Genomic DNA, 21,534 nt, shown 5'->3' with positions numbered 1-21,534 from the left:
GGTTCTGTGTAATGTTTAGCCAAAATCTCCTTCCCCACAATTTCCATCCCCTTTTGCAGTCCTGCCCTTGAAAGCAACTGGACGAACATGGGAAGAGGCTGAGCATCTGTCTCGATACTGTCTGCATGGACTGACCAAAAAGAGGACAACTAAAGATGGGGGCAAAGCGGGGGGGATGAGAGAGCAAATTGGCAAAATCATATCTCTCTCCTTGAAATAACGGTTCTGCGCTTGGTTCATTCCTTTATTTCTTTTAGAGCACGAATCTGAGCCATTCTCCCGTTCCCCCACCCCAGAACACCATCAAAGGACTTAAAACAGCTGATTTTGGTTTTTTTAAAAAAAAAAAAAACAGCAACAAATAAATTTATAAAATAGTTTAAAACGTTGCAGCGAACAAGCGAAGCAGGCCATAACATTAATCTTTTGGGAAAGCTCCGGCAAACGTGCTGGAGAGATTTTGCTAATCCACTGCAGTCTGTGACCTATGCAAATGAATTGTTTGACATAATTTTCTTCTGCTTTGCTGATTAGGACAAAACACAGAGAGCTATTGAGGACACCAAAGCCCAACCCTCTAGAAATGTGTTAACTTCTATTCATTACATTTATATCCCTTTAAGGAGTTGAAGGTGACATAACACAGTTATTTGCTGGCCACTGCCATATTCATCTTCACAACAACCTTATAGGGTAGGCTAGATGAGTTGTCTTTGGCCTTCAGATGTGGAGCCCACTTTTAACTGAGGGATGTAAGAAGGCAGTGATTTCCCCGAAGACCTGTGCTTGTCAAAATCAGCACTGTTTCCCTTTTGCTGCAGTTCACTTTCTGCCAATGACTATACAGTGGTACCTCTGGTTGCAAACGGGATCCATTCCGGAGCCCCGTTCGCAACATGAGCAGAATGCAACCCGCAATTGTTCGTGCGCGGGTCGCGATTCGCCACTTCTGCGCATGTGCGTGACGTCATTTTGAGCGTCTGTGCATGCGCGAGCGGCGAAACCCGGAAGTAACCCGTTCTGTTACTTCCAGGTCACTGCGGGGCATATCCTGAAAGAATGTAACCTGAACTGAACGTAGCAAGAGGTATGACTGTTTTGGCTGCTATTTAACATGACCTAAGTAATTCCTTAGGGATGCGGGTGGCGCTGTGGGTAAAACAGTGCCTAGGACTTGCCGATCGCATGGTCGGCGGTTCGAAACCCCACGGCAGGGTGCGCTCCCGTCGTTCAGTCCCAGCGCCTGTCAACCTAGCAGTTTGAAAGCACCCCCGGGTGCAAGTAGATAAATAGGGACCGCTTACTAGCGGGAAGGTAAATGCCGTTTCCGTGTGCTGCGCTGGCTCGCCAGATGCAGCTTGTCACGCTGGCCACATGACCCAGAAGTGTCTGCGAACAGCGCTGGCTCCCGGCCTATAGAGTGAGATGAGCGCACAACCCTAGAGTCTGGCAAGACTGGCCCGTACGGGCAGGGGTACCTTTACCTTTACCTTTAAGTAATTCCTTACATATTTATCTCCACCTGAGCTCATTTCAGTGTAAAGTAACTGCCCAAACAATGTAAAAAGAATGGCATTAATTGTGCATTGTTTGTGGACTGAAAAACAACAAGAGCCAGTGTTTGTGTAGTGGTTTAGAGTGCTGGATCTGGGAGACCAGGGTTCAATTTATTATTAGTAGTAGTAGTAGTGCCCCACCTATCTGACTGGGTTGCCCCAGGCACACAACCATGAAATGCTCACTGGGTGTCCTTGGGCCAGTCACGGTCTCTTTCAGGCATACTTTTGCAATCCATAAGGACTAGAAACTTGCTTTTTAAAAAAAAAAATGAAAGAGAGTGGAGGTATCTGAATTCCATAACTGTTTCTGGCACATTTTCACCCACCGTAACCTTGACTGTAAGCACCTACTTGCTCCAGAATGTGGCCTGAAAGAATCGTCCATGAAAAACCTTGTGATGATGAATAATCTGGTTACAAGGGTCACCTCCAGGCCGAAGCATCCCTCCCAGTGGCCTCGATGCAGCAGCGTTTGCCTCGTAGGCCATCTGGCTTCCCTGGTCTTCCTCCTCCTCCTCTTCCTCCTGAGGAGCGCTGTCTCAGCAAAATGCGCTGCTGCCTGATTCAATTCCTCCCCTTGGGCTAGGCAGGCTCAGAAGGCAGCTGATTAATTGCCGTAATTATGGTAATTAATCGGGCTGGACAAACGGGCAGGGAGAGCTTTTTTGCGGGGATGTGGACGCCGAGTTGTGCGGAGGTGGACCAGAGCAATGTTCAGGCCAGGAGGAGGTTGTTTATGTGAGCTGAGCTTTGTGATACCCCCCCCCCAAGCAATAAGACTGGCGCTTTTTCGGTTGCCAACAGTGTGGGGAAAAGCACCTTTTTCAAATGCCAGCTCGCTGCTTCCATTGTTTAGGGCAAAACAGAGAAGTGGAAGGAGACATTGAGCAAACAAAACTACCAGCAGGCTTCCAGACTTTTACTCTCCCCCCCCCCATTTCTCTTTTAATTTGTATGCCCCCTTTCTATATTACTGTACGCAAGGCGGTTTGCAGCAGCAAAATATACGTCAAAGCTCATGCAGCTCATAATAATCCGACCCAGTACAAAATGAATAATAATCATAATGAACCGTAGCTTTAAAACAAACAACTTATATCAAATAAAGTAATGAAGATAATGGTACACAATGGAATTAACTCTCGAAATATCAGCAAATAAAAATTAATCAGGAATTCACTCTTAACAAGTACAATAAATAGCTACTAAACTGTAATCAGTAAAAATAACAGCAAGTCACAATGCATAAGATGCCACGATACATGCAAAACCGTGTTAAAGGGTCAGATTGAGAAACAAAGACACACAGCTTATGAAATTATTTATAATTTGCAAATAATTCCGCATGCAAATAGGCGCTCTGCCACTGAGGTACAGTGGTACCTCGGGTTACATACGCTTCAGGTTACATACGCTTCAGGTTACAGACTCTGCTAACCCAGAAATAGTGCTTCAGGTTAAGAACTTTGCTTCAGGATAGGAACAGAAATCGTGCTCTGGTGGCACAGCGGCAACAGCAGGAGGCCCCATTAGCTAAAGTGGTGCTTCAGGTTAAGAACAGTTTCAGGTTAAGAACAGACCTCCGGAATGAATTAAGTACTTAACCTGAGGTACCACTGTACAGCACATCTGTTAGGAACATAGAAAACTGACTTAGTGGTCCTTCCAGCCCAGTATTTCCTGCACTGACTGGCAGCAGCTCTCCAGGGTTTCAGTTAGGGGACATTCACAGCTCTACCTGCATATGGGATTGAACCCAGGACCTTCTGCATGCAAGGCAGATGCTCTATCTCTGAGCAATGGCCTTCCCTTAAGACCTAGGGACATAAGAAGCCACCTTCTAGGCAGTCAAACCCTGGCCCATCTAGCTCAGTATTGTCTACACTGACTGGCAGTGTCTCTCCAGGGTTTCAGACAGAGGGTGTTTTCCAGTGACCCTGGTCTCAGTTATAAATTTAAAAATGTGTTATAAAAATGTGGCACCAGAGGGCGCTGTAGAGCAGCGATACATTACCAATGGTAAATTGCATTGAGAGCTATGTTTTTATAGCGTTTCTCATCAGTGTAGATCCAGCCTCTATCTGGAGAAGCCAGGGACTTCTTGGATTCAAGCTGATGCTCTGCCCACTGAGCTATGGTGAGAGCAAGATTCTAGTCCTCAGTGTTCTGAATAAAGGGTGAATTAAATAGGAGCATAGGTAAAGGTAAAGGGACCCCTGACCTTTAGGTCCAGTCGTGACCGACTCTGGGGTTGTGGCGCTCATCTCGCTTTATTGGCCGAGGGAGCCGGCGTACAGCTTCCGGGTCATGTGGCCAGCATGACTAAGCCGCTTCTGGCGAACCAAAGCAGCGCACGGAAATGCCGTTTACCTTCCCGCCGGAGCAGTACCTATTTATCTACTTGCACTTTGACATGCTTTCTAACTGCTAGGTTGGCAGGAGCTGGAACCAAGCAACGGGAGCTCACCCCGTTGCGGGGATTCGAACTGCCAACCTGATCGGTAAGTCCTAGGCTCTAGGAAGCTGCATTATTCTGAGTCAGACCTTTGGTCCATCTAGTTCGCTAATCTCTATATTGACTAGCAGCAGCTCTCCAGGGTTTCAGACACTAGTCTTTTCCTAGTCCTACCTGGAGATACTGGGGGTTGAACCTGCAACTGTCTGCATGCATACAGCTCCATATCTGAGCTGTAGCTAACAATGGGTAGATCTGCCCATTTTAGTTTCTCTACTTTTTCTATTCTTCCAATCTTAAATTCCGTTCTCCCCATCAGTTTGTGACTCCCAATTCCCAGAGTGATTTAACAATGAACCCCTCTTCCCAGAGAACTTTCTAGGTCTGTGAGAGGAATAAGGGATCCCCTAATAAATCTCAGCACCTTTACCAAATTACAGCTCCCAATATTCTACGGGGGAAGCCATGGGTGGTTAAAGTGGTATCACAGCGCTTCAAATGTGTGGTGTGAACATGGCCTAGGTGGGCCCCGAATCAAACTGCTTCTTCTCAGCCTAACCCCCCATCTTTTATCTGCAAATAGGGATAATAAGTCTGTCTTTAAGTCTGAACAAAATGCTTGTTTAACCTGGAGGTAGGCTGTCTGAATTGTGCATTGCTTTGTAACGATTTGTTGGGTCTCTGGACCGTAATAAAGATTGATTGATTGATTGATTGATTGATTAATAATCACACTGGTCTACCTTGCAGGGTTGTTGAAAATGTTTTTAAGATGCAACACATGCCAATGTGCATCTCAAAGTGCTATATCAATGCTATTAGCGTTCATAGTGATTTATTACATTTGACCGCAGAACAGTGGCATTTGCACAAAGCATTACGTTTCTCGCCAAAGATTTACTGGTTTTTAAGCAAACTTATTCTCACGGAACGATAGGCTTGGCAGTCATGAACAGGAAGGGCTCACGGCAGACTTTCTGTTAGCAAGGCCAGTGATGACTCAGACCCAGGTTATGTCAACAACAAAATGAGGCCAGCTAGCAAAAACGAGGCAAACTCAGTTCCATGTGTCAGCAACACCAGTGATTTTGTTTCCCTCACAAGGACCCTGTGGAGGAGGATTGCTTGAGAGCATGTGAGAAAACCGTCCTAGACCCTCCAGATGTCCCGATTTTCCAGGGACAGCCCCCGCATTTACAAAAGCCATCGCAGTCAAATCAATCTACCATGCCCTCCAACATTTCTCCAATGAAAATAGGATGTTATAAGAAAAACTGCTTCCTTTTCCTTATGGGGTATTCCGGAGCCCGTATACGAGGCCTTAAGTGGGTTCCCTGTCAGTAGGAGAAAATAACAGAGGCCAACCAGAGTATATTGAGAAGCAAAGCGGCTAGTAAGCCTGATCTTTATTCAAGGAACTGTTGCAACAGGGTCCCCACTCCCCACACACAGTAGGGAGGAGAACCCTGAACAATGGTGTGCAAGCCCTTATATAGACTTTTGAAATTGTTTACCCTGTAGCCCAAAACCATCATCTCCAAAACACCATACATACATCACAGAAGGAGGCGGTCTACAGCAGAAATCCTGTCTGCCAGGATACCTAATAATGGTCACTGGTTGCATTACCCGGGCAGCCTAGGCATTCTTTTGTGATGGTTAATATTTTAGTTCCTGGGTCCCAGGTCATAGGCTCACCCTATTCATACACAAATACACCCTTAAGACAGGATTTGCAAGCAAAAAGACAATGGGAAGGCTTTCCCCGTTTGCCTCCCTTACTGTAGAGGAATATTTGGGGTCATTGGGAGAGTCAAAATGGCTTCAGGATTGTTCTCCCATGCTATTTCAGTCACATGGTTCATATATTTAGATATGTGTGCATTTATGAGTATTTATCTACATTTGAGACCTTAACATTCTTATAGAGGGATATTCCCATTCCATAATGATATTTTTTACTATTTATACCCCACACATCTTATTGGGTTGGCCCAGCCACTCTGGGCACTTCCAACACATATAAAAACATAATAAAACATTAAACATTTTAAAAAACTTCCCTATACAGGATTGGCTTCAGATGGCTCGGGGATTGGATAACTCCATACCCTCCAACATTTCTCCAATGAAAATTGTTGTTGTTTAGTCGTTTAGTCGTGTCCGACTCTTCGTGACCCCATGGACCAGAGCATGCCAGGCACTCCTGTCTTCCACTGCCTCCCGCAGTTTGGTCAAACTCATGTTCGTAGCTTCAAGAACACTGTCCAACCATCTCGTCCTCTGTCGTCCCCTTCTCCTTGTGCCCTCCATCTTTCCCAACACCAAGGTCTTTTCCAGGGAGTCTTCTCTTCTCATGAGGTGGCCAAAGTATTGGAGCCTCAGCTTCAGGATCTGTCCTTCCACTCAGGGCTGATTTCCTTCAGAATGGATCGGTTTGATCTTCTTACAGTCCATGGGACTCTCAAGAGTCTCCTCCAGCACCATAATTCAAAAGCATTAATTCTTCGGCAATCAGCCTTCTTTATGGTCCAGCTCTCACTTCCATACATCACTACTGGGAAAACCATAGATTTAACTATAGGGACATCCTAAGGAAAAGCAGGACATTCTGGGATCAAATCAGAAACCGGGACGGCTTCTCTAAATCAGGGACATCCCTGGAAAATAGGGACACTTGGAGGGTCTGTTTTTCTCCCTCTCTCATAGCCCTAGAACTTCTGGATGTCCAAGGAAGCTGAATGTTGGAAGATTCAGGACTGATAAAACAAAGCCCTTCTTCATGCAACATGTAGTTAAACTATGGAACTCACTTCCACAGGAGGAAGTGATGTCCCCCAACGTGGATGGCTTTAAAAGAAGATTAGACAAATTCAAGGAGGAGATAGGGCTATTCCAGGACCACCCCTGGAAAATAAGGATACTTGGAGGGTATGTAGAAGGCACCTTCCTGCATTCACAAGCCAGGCCAAAAGGGGAGGCAGTGAGGAGGACTTGCTGGTGCCCCTTGCGGCCTGTTCCAGGAAGACATTCGGTGCACCTCTTTTTGCTGGCGGGTGACTTCCTCTTCAGCAGTGCTGCAAGGCAAGAGCGCCAGGAGCCCTGCCAAGCCGGCCCTCGCTGAAAGCAAACACCACGGAAACCGCTGGCGTACGGCCGTTTAGCTTTATGAGTCTCCGGGGAGGGATGCATAGTTAACGTAACACTTCAAACATAATTATTGATTGCGCACACAGCCTGCTGTTCTGGCTGCAGCATCAGCATGCAGAAGGGAGAGACGAGATAAGCTGGGCAAGGAGGGCTGGCTCTGTGTGTGTGTGTGTGTGTGTGTGTGTGTGTGTGTGTTGGTGCCCTATTACATGGTGCCCTGGTGGGTTTCAGGCATGCAGGAGTCTCTTCCATGCCTATCTGGCCCATCTAGCTCAGTACTGGCTACACTGACAGGCAGCAGCATTCCGTGGCTTCAGGCAGGGCTCTCTCCCTAAGTGTTCCCACTAGCGCCTTGGGCCTTGTACCCTTTGCTATGAGGACAGCACTGCTGCACTCAGGTCCTAATTGTCACTGGGCTAGGTGAGCCTTTGGCCTGGTCCAGAATGGCTCATCTTACATTCCTATTTAGGGATGCAGATCTTGGCTAAGCAGTAAGAGACGCTTCCTAATGATGAGAGCGACTAACCATCTACGTTCTCTGTAGGGGTGCGGCTTGTGCTGTGGTCTAAACCACTGAGCCTCTTGGGCTTGCCGATCAGAAGGTCGGTAGTTTGAATGCCCATGACGGGGTGAGCTCTGTCCCAGCTTCTGCCAACCTTGCAGTTTGAAAGCACGCCAGTGCAAGTAGATAAATAGGTACCACTGTGGCAGGAAGGTAAACGGCGTTTCCATGTGCTCTGGTTTCCGTTACAGTGTTCCATTGTGCCAGAAGCGGTTTAGTCATGCTGGCCACGTGACCCAGAAAGCTGTCTGTGGACAAACTCCGGCTCCCTTGGCCTGAAGCGAGATGAGTGCCACAACCTTTGTCTGGACTTAACCATCCAGGAGTCCTTGACCTTTTTATGTTCTCTGTCCACTGTCAGAGGCAGCATGCATCTGCATACTAGTTGCTAGCATTCACAAGTGGGGAGAGTTGCTTTTGCACTCAGCTCCTGCTTGCAGGTTCCCACAGACATCTGGGAGGCCACAGAGAGATGTGCTTGTGCTATACTAGTTGCTGATATTTAATTTTACTACTACTACTACTACTACATACTACAGTGGTATGCTTCAGGTTACAGACGCTTCAGGTTACAGACTCCGCTAACCCAGAAATAGTACCTCGGGTTAAGAACTTTACTTCAGGATGAGAACAGAAATTGTGCTCCGGTGGCACGGCAGCAGCAGGAGGCCCCATTAGCTAAAGTGGTGCTTCAGGTTAAGAACCGTTTCAGGTTAAGAACGGACCTCTGGAACGAATTAAGTACTTAACCCGAGGTACCATTGTACTATTACATTTCTAACCCATCTTTTCTCCGAGGAGCTCAAGCTGGCATACCTGGTTCTTGCCACTCAACCATTTTGCCCTCACAACAACCCTGTGAGGTTGGTTAGGCTGATAGATGGTGTCCGACCGAAGTCTCCCAGTGGGCTGAGTGAAGATTTGAACTTGGGTCCTCAACGCTCTAACCACTAGGCCACATAGGCTCTCAGTCACAACTGGAGAGAGCTGCTGTCGCATTCAGGTCCAAGTGCCTGGAAGAAAATGGTCCAGTTATTGCCTCCCGTCAATCTGGATCATATTCCTGAAAGAATCCACCTCCCCCCTCCCAGTTGCCCATCACTGTCTCCAGATAGGCCTGTGTCCAGTATATGTGTGCAGGTATAGACTTGCTGATCAGAAGGTCGGTGGTTCGAATCCCCGCAACAGGGTGAGCTCCTGTTGCTCGGTCCCTGCTCCTGCCAACCTAGCAGTTCGAAAGCACGTCAAAGTGCAAGTAGATAAATAGGTACCACTCCGGCGGGAAGGTAAATGACGTTTCAATGCACTGCTCTGGTTTGCCAGAAGCGGCTTAGTCATGCTGGCCACATGATCCGGAAGCTGTACGCCGGCTCCCTCGGCCAATAAAGCGAGATGAGCGCCGCAACCCCAGAGTCGGCTACGACTGGACCTAACAGTCAGGGGTCCCTTTACCTTTACCTTTATATGGCTCATGAAGTGGGGCTGCCCAGCACCTTTTCTGAAATCAATTAATCCTGCCATATCTGACCTTTATCTGAACTGGAATATCCCTTTTCCCAAGCGTGTTAGCTCTGTTCACAGGGTGAAAAGGGGAGAAGGAAAAATTCTTTCCTAACAGAAAAAGAAAAAACTCCAGCTGTGGCCTCAGATGGAATCTGCTTAGTGGTGTCAGATATAAAACGGAAAAGGGATCAAACGGTGTGTGTGTGTGTGTGTGTGTGTGTGTGACATCGGCTGGAAACATCCAGAGAGAAAGCAGAGACTACTCCCGAGTCTGTTGGGTCCATGGAATAGGTGAACAGGAAGGCTCAGACTTGCCCCGGGCTGTCAGGAGGGCTTCCTGATCATCGAGGGGGAAACTGAGCAAGAACAATGGCTGGGCTGGACCGCAGGCTGGGCTGCGGAGCATAATCGTGTGACTAAACGTGGCCCGGTCCAAATTGGCTGAGCAGCTTGTGTTGAGAAGGGAGGACATTTGGGATGGGTGGAACCTGACACAGCACAATTAGTGCTTGCCTTAGCACCACAGTGCCAGCAACTCTGGGAGTGATGCAGGTAGCAAAGATATGCCCAGAATGCATTGCCAGAAAACGGGAAGGTGTTAAAAGCAGCCCTAGCAAGACCTCCCTTGCTAGGAAGAAGGGGAAAAAAAAGGGCTGTGGATCTACAATCGATGCAAGGAAATAAGATGAAACTACAGTTACATACCCTCCAACATTTCTCCCAGGTCAATAGTTTTCAAGCCCCATCATCATGGCCTAGGTTAGAGCCATAGATTGGTAGAGGAGCATTTGATTTTCATGCAGAATGTAGGTCTCAGGTTCAACAGGAATCTTAAATCCCCATAGTAATATGGTTCAGCTTGCACCTTTACCAGCTGCTCTGTTAAGACAATGCTGTTTCCAAGATGGCTTAAAAAACAAAACAAAACTAGAACCCCAAAAAATCTACCAATCAGAGTGAAGTGTAAAAGGCAGGTGCACACTCTCCAACATTTCTCTGATGAAAATAGGGATGCCAATAATAATAATAATAATAATAATAATAATAATAATAATAATACTTCACCCATCAGATTGGGTTGCCCCAGCCACTCTGGGCAACTTCCAACACATATAAAAACATAATTAAACATTAAACATTGAAAAAACTTTCCTATACAGTATAGGGCTGCCTTCAAATGTCTTCTAAAGGTTGTATAGTTATTTATCTCCTTGGCTCGGGGGCCACATAACTCCATACCCTCCAAAATTTCTCAGGTGAAAATAGGGGCATCCTAAGGAAAAGCAGGACATTCCAGGATCAAATCAGAAACCACGACGGCTTCTGTAAATCCGAGACTCCCCCTGGAAAAATAGAGTAATATTCTTCTTAGTTATATGTTTATGAAAATAAAGTTCCTTGGAATATGAAGAATCTGGACACTGTAGTCTTTACAAAGAAGCTATCAGTCACCTAGGAGTTATTTAGGTTCCTAGCTGTAAGCTACTCTGCTACTTTGCATATCATCAAGATTTATTTTACATACTGTCAAACCTCGGCTCCCAAACGCCTCCATTTTGGAATGTTTCGGCTCCCAAATGCTGAAAACCTGGAAGTAAATGCTCCAGTTTTCGAACGTTTTTCGGAAGTCAAATGTCCAACACGGCTTCCGCTTGAGTGCAGGAATCTCCTCCAAGCAATCGGAAGCTGTGCCTTGGTTGTCGAACATTTTGGAAGCCGAATGGGCTTCCAGAATGGATTATGTTCGACAACTGAGGTTTGACTGTACAGTGGTATCTGGGGTTACAGACGCTTCAGGTTACAGACTCCGCTAACCCAGAAATAGTACCTCAGGTTAAGAACTTTGCTTCAGGATGAGAACAGAAATCGCGCGGCGGCGGTGGCGCCATGGAGGCAGTGGGAGACCCCATTAGCTAAAGTGCTACCTCAGGTTAAGAATAAATAGTTTCAGGTTAAGAATGGACCTCCAGAACGAATTAAGTTCTTAACCCGAGGTACCACTGTATACGTAACACATGAAACTGCGATTCCCCACCTCTGATCCATTCCTTCTTTCTCCTTTGTTCTCTCCCAGGGACAATGCGCCCAGTGCGAAGGAACTTTTACGACCCCTCCTCTGCCCCCGGCAAGGGGGTTGTGTGGGAATGGGAAAACGACAACAACTCCTGGACTCCGTACGACATGGACATCTGCATCACCATCCAGAACGCGTACGAGAAGCAGCACCCGTGGCTGGACCTGTCCTCGCTGGGGTTTTGCTACCTGATCTACTTCAACAGCATGTCTCAGGTGAACCGCCAGACGCAGAGGAAACGCCGTCTAAGGAGGCGCATGGACTTGGCTTATCCTCTCACCATCGGCTCCATCCCCAAGTCCCAATCTTGGCCTGTGGGGACCAATTCTGGGCACCCTTGTTCGTGCCAGCAGTGCCTGTTGGTCAACAGCACCCGGGCAGCCTCCAACGCCATCCTGGCCTCCCAGCGCAGGAAGGTGTATTCCGGGAACGGGAACGGATCGCTGGCCGTCCGGCAGAGCAATACGTTCAACGGAACGGCGATGTGGTCGCTGGGCACGGTGCAAGCCAGCGGGACGGGCAAGATCGAGCAGGTCCGTTCCGGCAACGGGATGCAAGTGGCCACTTTTTCCCGGAGCCAGAGCGCACCCAGCCACACCCAGCTCCCCGGCCAAAACAACCTGAACCGGCCCGGTACGCAGCGAGTGGCCATCTTGAGTACTCGGGCTTCCATCCCACCAGGGTAAGTAGCTGAAAAGTATTTGCCACTTCCCCCTTTTTATTTTATTTTACCTATAATGAATATTAGGGATGCGGGTGGCAATGTGGGTTAAGCCACAGAGCCTAGGACTTGCCGATCAGAAGGTTGGCGGTTCGAATCCCCGCGACGGGGTGAGCTCCTGTTGCTCGGTCCCTGCTCCTGCCAACCTAGCAGTTCGAAAGCACGTCAAAGTGCAAGTAGATAAATAGGCGGGAAGGTAAACGGCGTTTCCGTGCGCTGCTCTGGTTTGCCAGAAGCGGCTTAGTCATGCTGGCCACATGACCCGGAAGCTGTACACCGGCTCCCTCGGCCAATAAACCGAAGAAGAAAAGCACTGACAGTGTGTGTGTGTGTGTGTGTGTGTGTGTGTATTTGCGCGCACACAGACACACACACAAACACAGAGAGAGCATTTTGGATTGCCATTTTTATCCAACGCTATCCCTACTCAGAACCCACTGGAATTAGCAGGCATGTCTAACTTTGGTCCATTCATTTCGGTGGGCTTACTCTGAGTAGGACTAGCACTGGGGTTTTCAGGTTAAAGAGTCAGCCTGTCTATCTGTCTGTCTGTCTGTCAGAGCCCCACACAATCACCCTCTACTCTCCTCCCCATCTTTGTCCAGCCGGCCAGTGTTGACATAAACAACAAAACAGGGAAGAAGAGGCCTCTGAATAGCAGCCCACCCAAGTCGCGAAGGAGACCGCCACACATGATTCCTGCGCGGTGGAGTTGGGTGCTCTCTGCCTCCCCTGCTCTGGTGCTCAGGGTGGCAGAAGCTGACGTCGCCCGTGGTTGCCCAGACACCTCGCCTGAGCGGCAGGCGCACCCAGAAGCAATGTGTCAGCTTTGGCCAGAGGAGAGCGGCCTTGTGTTGCCACGGCAACCAGGTGGCAGCGCTGCAGATTCTCTGAGAATAATTGGAGCCTCTGGGGCAGCGCTGGGAAAGGGGTGGCAGGGGTGGCAGGCTCTTTCCTCTCTGCTGCTCCCTCCTGTCATTCCCTTCCTCGCATTTGGTGTCTCTGGCTTTTATTCTCTGCTTCTCTTTCTGCCTAGGAAGACTCAGAGAGGCCACATTCGTACCCTGCACTGGAAGCATCACTTTAAACAGTCATGGCTTCCAAAGGAGTCTGGGAGTCATGGTTTGCTAATCCAGCCAGATGGGCGGGGTATAAATAAATTATTATTATTATTATTATTATTATTATTATTATTATTATTAGTGCGGAGAGTTGTGGGGAGACCTCCCCCTATTTCCCTCACGGAGCTACAATTCCCAGAATGGTTTAAGAATCAGTCCCTCTTTCCAAGGAACTCTGGGAATCGTAGCTCTGGGAGGGGAATGGAGGTGTCTCCTAAAATCTCTCAGCACCCTTAGCAAACTACAGCTCCCAGAATTCTGTGAGGGAAACTGTGACTGTTTAAAGTGGTGCTTTATGGCAGCATCCTAGTGTTTAAAAGGTATGGTGTGAATGTGGCATCTGTCTGAACCCTGAATTCTCATGTAACACTTGGTATTTGGGTACAGATATCTTGGGGACAAAATATACCTGATCTCATTGACCCTTCATGGAGGTCACCTGTGTGTTAAGAATGGCTGTTTTCCCACCATTTTTTTTAAAAAAACTTGAAAATATTTTTTTTAAAATCGATGTCAACGCTGCACTCTAAGGCTGATTAATCTCACCATTTGAAGTCTCTAGGGAAATGAGTCCATTTTTTCCACCTCAAAATGCTCTAAAATAGGGTATCCTATCGCGGTCGATACTGATTTGATGTGATTCTGCCAGGGGTTAATAAAGACCTCAGGGTCGATAGGGGTCTGGGCTTGAAGAGGCATAGTGTGAAAAAAAATAATTAGGAACAATGAACTTATGAAATCAAAGCCATGGGCATGTACAGAGTGTACTTCCTTTGCCCCTACTTTTTTTTTTTACTTTTATGATTCTTAGTCATGTTGATCAATGACAAATAAACCTGATTATACATTTATGTTTCTTATTCCATTTACATTCCTAAGAATCTGGGCTGGTGACAGCTTGGCAAGCTCATTGAAGGGTCAAGGGACACAGAAATTTGGGGGAAACCTGCTCTGAAAGACTTCTTTAGTCCTTGGCTAGAGAACATCAGACATTTTTAGCTGGTCCTCTGGTCACTCCCCACATGGCCACACACCGCCTTCCCAGGCCGCATTTCTTACCAGCCCTCCCAGTTTAAGCTTTCCAGGGAGGGGGCATGAAAGGGCTGCATATCGTGGCCCCCTGCTGGCCCACGAGTCAGTAGCAGAATTAAATGGGCACGTGGGCTACAAACACCTTTGCAGCGGATCTCAATCACACCCAGGAACAGCCAGCAAAACCATCTGTGTGCTGAGCTGCGGCTGCAGTTTGCATGAGCTTCCTTCCTCCTCATGAGTTTGCATTTTATTTCGTTTTTTTTTTTTTTTTTTTTTTTTGCTTTTACTGCTGGGGTACAGTAGTTTCTCACACATCAGGGAAGAGAGCCTCCTCACCTGCGGAGTTTGAGATGCCCACGGACAGGTAGGGTGGTCCTGTAAATGGCTGTTCTAGTGAGGGACCAGGCAGGTTAAACTTTATATGTGCTAACCCCCAGGCTGTCAAACGTTAGGGCCGGGGACCTCTGGTTCCTTTCGATGAAAAGAGAATGTTTGGGTTGGGGAATATAAGGAGGCTGCCTTAAACTGAGTCAGACCATTGGTCCATCTTGTCTTAACTGACTGGAAGAGGGTTTCCTGCAGGGAACATTCCCAACCTGCAGATGGCCAGGGGTTGAACCCAGGACCTTCTGCTTAATGCTGAGCTTAATGCTGCATTAATCTGAAGAGATTCATCAAAAATCAGAAAATATATGGAGAATATTTCTGTTCTCATCCTGAAGCAAAGTTCTTAACCTGAAACACTATTTCTGGGTTAGTGGAGTCTGTAACCTGAAGTGTATGTAACCTGAAGCGTATGTAAACCGAGGTACCACTGTATTTCTCTCCCAGAGAAGCTACTATTTTCAGAGTGGTTTAACAGCCAGCCCCTCTTCCCAGAGAACTCTGGGAATTGTAATTCTGTGAGGTGACCACACAACCTCATGGGGGAGGGGAGGCTCCTACTGCGATTGCAAAGATCAGGGCTGCCCTTCAGATGCTGTGGGACTCCAACCAGTTCCCAACATCCTTGACCATTGACAATGTTGGCTGGCAGGGTCACTGAATTTCCCCACCCAGAGAGAGGGGGGCGGAGAGTACACATCATTTCCTCTTTCTCTGTAATGCCCTGACTTTGTTTACTCTGCATGAACTTCTATCCTGCTGATTTGGGAGCAGAAGAGCGGAGTGTCTAACTCCAAGACACAGAAATGCTATACTAGATATACAGCAGTGAGTGGGGAAACAGAAACAGCCCATAATTGTCCTGTTATTATAAACATGTCAACGCATTTGTCAACAATGGAACGTCAGCCCCAGGGCATTGGAAGTGCAGCATGTGCATGACTTCGGTTTCCGAGCGCTTCTGCTTGTGAGTTCAGGGAGGGGCTGTAGCTCAGCAGCTGTGCACATATCTCAGATTCTGAGCGAAGGGAAGGGCCACCCTTTGTGAATGGTACCCTGGAGCACAGGACAAGTTGCTAAGTACCCATGTGGCTTTGAACCAGAAAGTCTGGCCCTCCAGGCCTCTCTGTTTGGCCCTTGTGACTCTTCCCTGGCCACGCCTCCTCTTCCCTGGCCACGCCTCCTCTTCCCTGCTTTGCACTCTGAGCGTTTTGCTCAGAGCTGCAGAAGGAGTCCACAAACTCTAACAATCCCTCCTGCATCTCTGAATGGAGGATGCAGAGCTGGAGGTGTGAGCATGTGTAGAAACTAGCCTATTGCACAAAGGCAAACTTTGCACCTCTTTTAGCCCTGGCCCTACCCACCACTGGCATGTGGGCCTCAGAAGGCACCCCCACTCCTGCCCTAGTGGGAGGGGCTGTTGGCTGGGCGGCTGCTTTGCACGCAGAAGGCCTCAGGTTCAATCCCTGACAGCTCCAGCTAAAACATTAGAGAGCGGGTCTTAAGAGTACAGTAGCTGGAGAGTAGCTGGCAGTCAGGGAAGGCTGTCCTGTTGCATGCAGATAACCCCTGTCTGAGGCAAAATGAAACTAGCGATTTATTAGAGACATGCCCCAGAAAACCAAGTGCATCCATAGGTGTCCAAGGAGCCTGTGCTCCATTAGAACACTCTGCTGGTGGTATATTCCGATGTGAGCCTTGAAGAGTACAGGCAGGGGACATAAATAGCTCTCCTTATAGGATTACCGCAGACAAGGCAACATTCTGGGACTGGGCTATAAGCTGGCACACATCACGCTACTACGTTTCACCTAAGACTATGCAGCTGACACAAACAAGATACGTAGCAAGAAAGTCACGTAGGACTCATGGCTGCAAATTTCTTCTGAGAAGTTGGAATGTTCATGAACATTCCTTGACCCCCTCAGCCACTGAGCCAGTAGTCTGGTTTCTAAATACTAATAGTCATTAGCAATGCGGATCTATCTATCTATCTATCTCTATCTATCTATCTATCTATCTATCTATCTATCTATCTATCTATCTATCTACTGTCTATCTATCTATCTATCTCTCTCTCTCTCTCTCTCTCTCTCTATCTATCTATCTATCTATCATCTATCTATCTATCTATCTATATATATCTATCTATCTATATCTATCTATCTATCATCTATCTATCTATCTATCTATCATCTATCATCTATCTATCTATATCTATCAGGCTGTATTTATCTCAGATTTGTATATATGTGGTAAAGCAGACTGCAACTTTTAAAGCAGATATGTAGGGCATGATCTGTTCCCAGTTAAGCACTTCCAAGACCAATTTATTTTGGAGCAGGTGAGACTTACAAGTGCCTAAACCACCGCCACCCCATTCAGATCAGTGGGGCTGGCATGTAGCAGAATTGTTGCCTATAGCCAGAAAAGGCTCCACCTTTTTTGCCGTCTGCTCTCCTAGCTCCACCCACCTGTGAAAAACCACCCCATCCTCGTAATCTCCATCCATTATCAGCGGTTGGCCTCCCCCTCCCCATATCCACCCACTGATGCATTACAAAGCCTTGAAGCCACTGACAGAGGAGCTGCGCTCTTCTGTCACTTTCAGAAGCAGATTATGCTCCTTTCTTAAACCGACTGACCTGCTGGTCTCCTAATCCCAACCTAGAGGGGCCACCCAGCCTGTTTTCTTTCTCAAAGGGGTGGGGAGACAGCTGTAGGAAGGAGCCATGAAGTCCAAGCTAGCAATCAGGTGAGTTTGGATGCAGCGTGTAGATGTGGGTTCAAATCCCGCCATGGCCAATTGCTATTTTTGTGAGGAGTGGCAGAACATCTTTGCATGCAGGAACTCCCAGGTTCAATCTCTGGATAACTTTCCCCCATACATCTCCCCTCGGTAATGACTCTCCTTACCTGGGCACTGCTGAGAGTCCAGCATGCCCTAGACATGCACATTGTCCATACTAAAAACTAGGCTTTTGGGGTTTCAGCTCCAGCCCTCTAGAATCAGTTACTGGGTAAAATTAGACAGAAATCCAGTATAATGATATTTAGGTGCCAACAGAAGATGCTTTTTGTTTAAGAAAGCTTTCCCTGAAGTGAGACAACCCCTAGGAATGGTTCTATTTGTGCTTGTAGGAATGGTTTTAGTTGTTTTTAGAATTCGTTTCCTTTCTCTTTGTGTGTTTTATTTTTGTGTATCACTTCAATGGCCACTGTGAAGCAGTTTACAAATTTGTGAGATAAATGAAATCCTCATATAGGGCTGGGGAAAGGTAAAAAAAAAGGGTAAAGGCCCCCTGGATGGTTAAGTCCAGTCAAAGGTGACTATGGGGTTGCGGTGCTCATCTCGCTTTCAGGCCGAGGGAGCCGGCGTTTGTCCACAGACAGCTTTCCGGGTCATGTGGCCAGCATGACTAAACTGCTTCTGGCACAACAGGACACCGTGATGGAAGCCAGAGTGCACGGAAACACTGTTTACCTTCCCACCACAGTGGTACCTATTTATCTACTTGCACTGGTGTGCTTTCGAACTGCTAGGTTGGCAGGAGCTGGGACAGAGCAATGGGAGTTCAACCCGTCGTGGGGATTCGAACCGCCAACCTTCTGATTGGCAAGCCCAAGAGGCTCCATGGTTTAGACCACAGCGCCACCCGCGTCCCTACTGCTGGGAAAACACCTCTGTCTGAATCCTTGGGGAGCCTCTGGAAGACAGTGTTGAGCAATACTGAGCCAGATCGAAATCAGGATCGAAATCTTGTTGGCCAGCTGAATGCCGGTTATAGCCAAGACAACAAGCGAGCGAACAGGTTGAAGCAAGCAAGCAAAGATAGTCAGAACAGCATGGACCAATGGTCTGACTCTGTGCAATAGACTCCTCCTGTGATAGGGGAAGGACTCCAGAACAGTGGTAGAGCATCTGCTTTGCACAGGTTCTGGGTTCAGTCTCCAATGGCAACTCTGGGTATGTGAATGGCTTCTTGTTTGAAATACTGGTGAGGCGCTGCCATTCGTGTGCTAGATGGGTCAATGGCATGGCTCAATAGACGGCAGCTTCAGAAGACAGGTGAAAGGCAGGTAGAAGCTGGCAGAGGCACCTGTCTTAAACTTCAGTCTGTGTGAGCAGGACTGAGCCAAATGAGCCAATGGTCTGTCCTCTTATGTCCCTCTTTAATGCAGCCATTTTTCAAAGAAGAAGCATAAGGACTAGAATCTTGATGTTTGTTTAGGGGAAGTGTTGTAGCTCAGTAGGAAAGCCTCTGATTTGTAGGCAGGAGATGCCAAATTCAATCCCTGGCATTTCTAGGTAGGACTGGGAGGAATTCCTGCCTGAAACGCTAGAGGGATGCTGTCAGTCAGGAAGGCAAACTAAAGCCTGGGGGCCGGATCCAGCCCAATCGCCTTCTAAATCCAGCCCATGGACAGTCTGGGAATCAGCGTGTTTTTACATGAGTAGAATGTGCCCTTTTATTTAAAATGCATCTCTGGATTATTTGTGGGGCATAGGAATTCGTTCATCCCCCCCCAAAAAAAATATAGTCTGGCCCCCCACAAGGTCTGAGGGACAGTGGACTGGCCCCCTGCTGAAAAAGTTTGCTGACCCCTGGTGTAGACAATGCTGAGCTAGAGAAACCTCTAATTAAGGCAGCCTTCTGTCATGTTGACAAGGTCTGCCACTGAACGGTCTTCATCCCAATGTTTATTTGCCTCCTCCCACTTCCTTTGCAAGTTTATCACAGCAGGGACATCCCTCTGGATTAACCTTCATGCGGTAATTCTAGAGCACTAAAATTGGTCCCCTGAGAAGTTAGCAGTTACCCCCCCCCCCGAAATATTGAAATATCAGCTGAGCCATGCACTCACCGAGTGCCCATAGGTAACCCTACACCCCCTCTGACTCATCTGCCACCCACATTTAATAATACAATCCTCTGATAAGATCGGTCTCTATGTGTTACTGATGATCTGTTATATGGAGCGCTTTGATTTCTTCAATCCTTGGACTGCAAAATGTAGTTGTCTGCGCAGGAAATACTGTCGGCGATCAGAAATGAGTCCTGTAATGAAAAGTCACCAGGAAGGGTTATAGCTCACAGGGGGAGAGCATGTGCTTTTGTGTGCAGAAGGTTCCAGGTTCAGTCCCCAATGTCTTCTCTAGGTAGGGCTGGGAGAGTTTCCTGCCTGAAATCCTGGGATGCTTCTGCCTGTCAGTGTAGAAACAAATGGTTCCCAAACTTCTTTTTTACTCCATTCAGGGCTCAAGACAGTATCATCTATACTTCAAGTTCAAACCATCAGTTGATTGAGATCTCTTGTTAAAAAAAGAAAGAAAGACATATTTTCCCCCTTGGCCCATAAGATTGGACCCTATTATTGTTTATTTCCCCTTCTTTTGCACTAGTGTTTTACTGTCTTATGTTAGTTTTTATTAATTACCGGTAGTTTGTTTGAATGATATTATTTATTACTTTTTATGTTGCTATTTTATGTTGATATTTTGAACATTTCAAGTGGATGTTTTTGAAAATTCCAAGTGGATATTTGTGCAATTTTCAAGCAGATATTTGTGAAAATTTCAAGTGGTTTGGAAATGTGTTTAAATAAATGAAAGCAAGAAAAGTATGCTTCCCCCTTCAGAATTTTTGTTTTCTTCATTTGCAGATATATGCATTTTTAATTGATTGCTTAATTGGCTAAAACCCATGCTGCCAATCAGCTTTCTTTCGTTTTAGAATGCTTTTAATTGTTTTTTAAATGTACTGAATTGTTTTTAGAATGCCTTTTATTTTATTGTTGATCTATTTGCAATCCTAGACTCCTTTGGGGAGGGAGGGCATGACAGAAATAATTACAATAGTGTCAGATGGCAAGGGTGGTTGCTCACGAGTAACCAGGCAGGACTCCGACCTGTCTTTTACAGGTTTTATTTGGTGCAAAAACTATTTACAGTGCAGAACCCCAAATTTCATGTCTGCCTCAATCGCTAACAGAATCCGGGAGTGGCTTTTTCCGGTTTTGTCCCCAACATAAGAACTTCGTCATCCCCAGCCTTTTTCTTCCTTCTTTGCGCTTTACCCCTATGCGCAAGGTGGGCAATGGAAGAGGCGTGTTTCCCTCCTGGCTGTGGGGCTCACAGCAGCATCCACTGATCCCTTTCCCTCTTCCCCATAGGAGGTGTGGCTTTCCCCACTGCAGGAAGAGGAACTGCTTTGCAAGACATTCAGAGGATCCCTGTATCCCAACGGCCCCTCTACCTCCCTTCCATGTTCCGATGGCAGATCCCTGACAAATAGCAATAACAACAACACTAATACAGTGGTGGGGATGCGGGTGGCACTGTGGGTTAAACCACAGAGCCTAGGACTTGCCGATCAGAAGGTTGGCGGTTCGAATCCCCGCAACGGGGTGAGCTCCCGTTGCTCGGTCCCTTCTCCTGCCAACCTAGCAGTAAGAAAGCACATCTAAGTGCAAGTAGATAAATAGGTACCGCTCCAGTGGGAAGGTAAATGGCATTTCCGTGCGCTGCTCTGGTTCGCCAGAAGCGGCTTAGTCATGCTAGCCACATGACCCGGAAGCTGTACACTGGCTAATAAAGCGAGATGGGCGCCGCAACCCCAGAGTCGGTCACGACTGGACCTAATGGTCAGGGGTCCCTTTACCTTTACTAATACAGTGGTACCTCGGGTTAAGTACTTAATTTGTTCCAGAGGTCCGTTCTTAACCTGAAACTGTTCTTAACCTGAAGCATCATTTTAGCTAATGTGGCCTCCTGCTGCCACCGCGCCACCGCTGCACGATTTCTGTTCTCATTCTGAAGCAAAGTTCTTAACCCAAGGTACCATTTCTGGATTAGCAGAGTCTGTAACCTGAAGCGTATGTAACCTGAAGCGTATGTAACCTGAGGTACCACTGTAATAGAGTTCAGTGTGGCACACTGCAACATAAAGCACTACAAGCTATCTGAAAG

General features: G+C 47.2%; 1 protein-coding gene across 2 annotated transcripts in view; it reads left to right on the top strand.

The window, feature by feature from the left end:
• DTX1 (deltex E3 ubiquitin ligase 1) overlaps positions 1-21,534 on the top strand; it is a 51,198-nt gene that overhangs the window by 17,622 nt on the left and 12,042 nt on the right. For both annotated transcript variants that reach the window (XM_081841907.1, XM_081841908.1), the window contains exon 3: positions 11,304-11,985. In XM_081841907.1, the coding sequence (XP_081698033.1) occupies positions 11,304-11,985 (682 nt within the window). The remainder of the gene's footprint in view (positions 1-11,303; positions 11,986-21,534) is intronic.

This window comes from Podarcis erhardii (genome assembly GCF_964252035.2).
Source record: "Podarcis erhardii genome assembly, chromosome: 15".
Lineage (NCBI taxonomy): Eukaryota > Metazoa > Chordata > Lepidosauria > Squamata > Lacertidae > Podarcis > Podarcis erhardii.
Note: the sequence above shows the minus strand (reverse complement) of the source record. Positions and strands in the feature narration are given on the sequence as shown.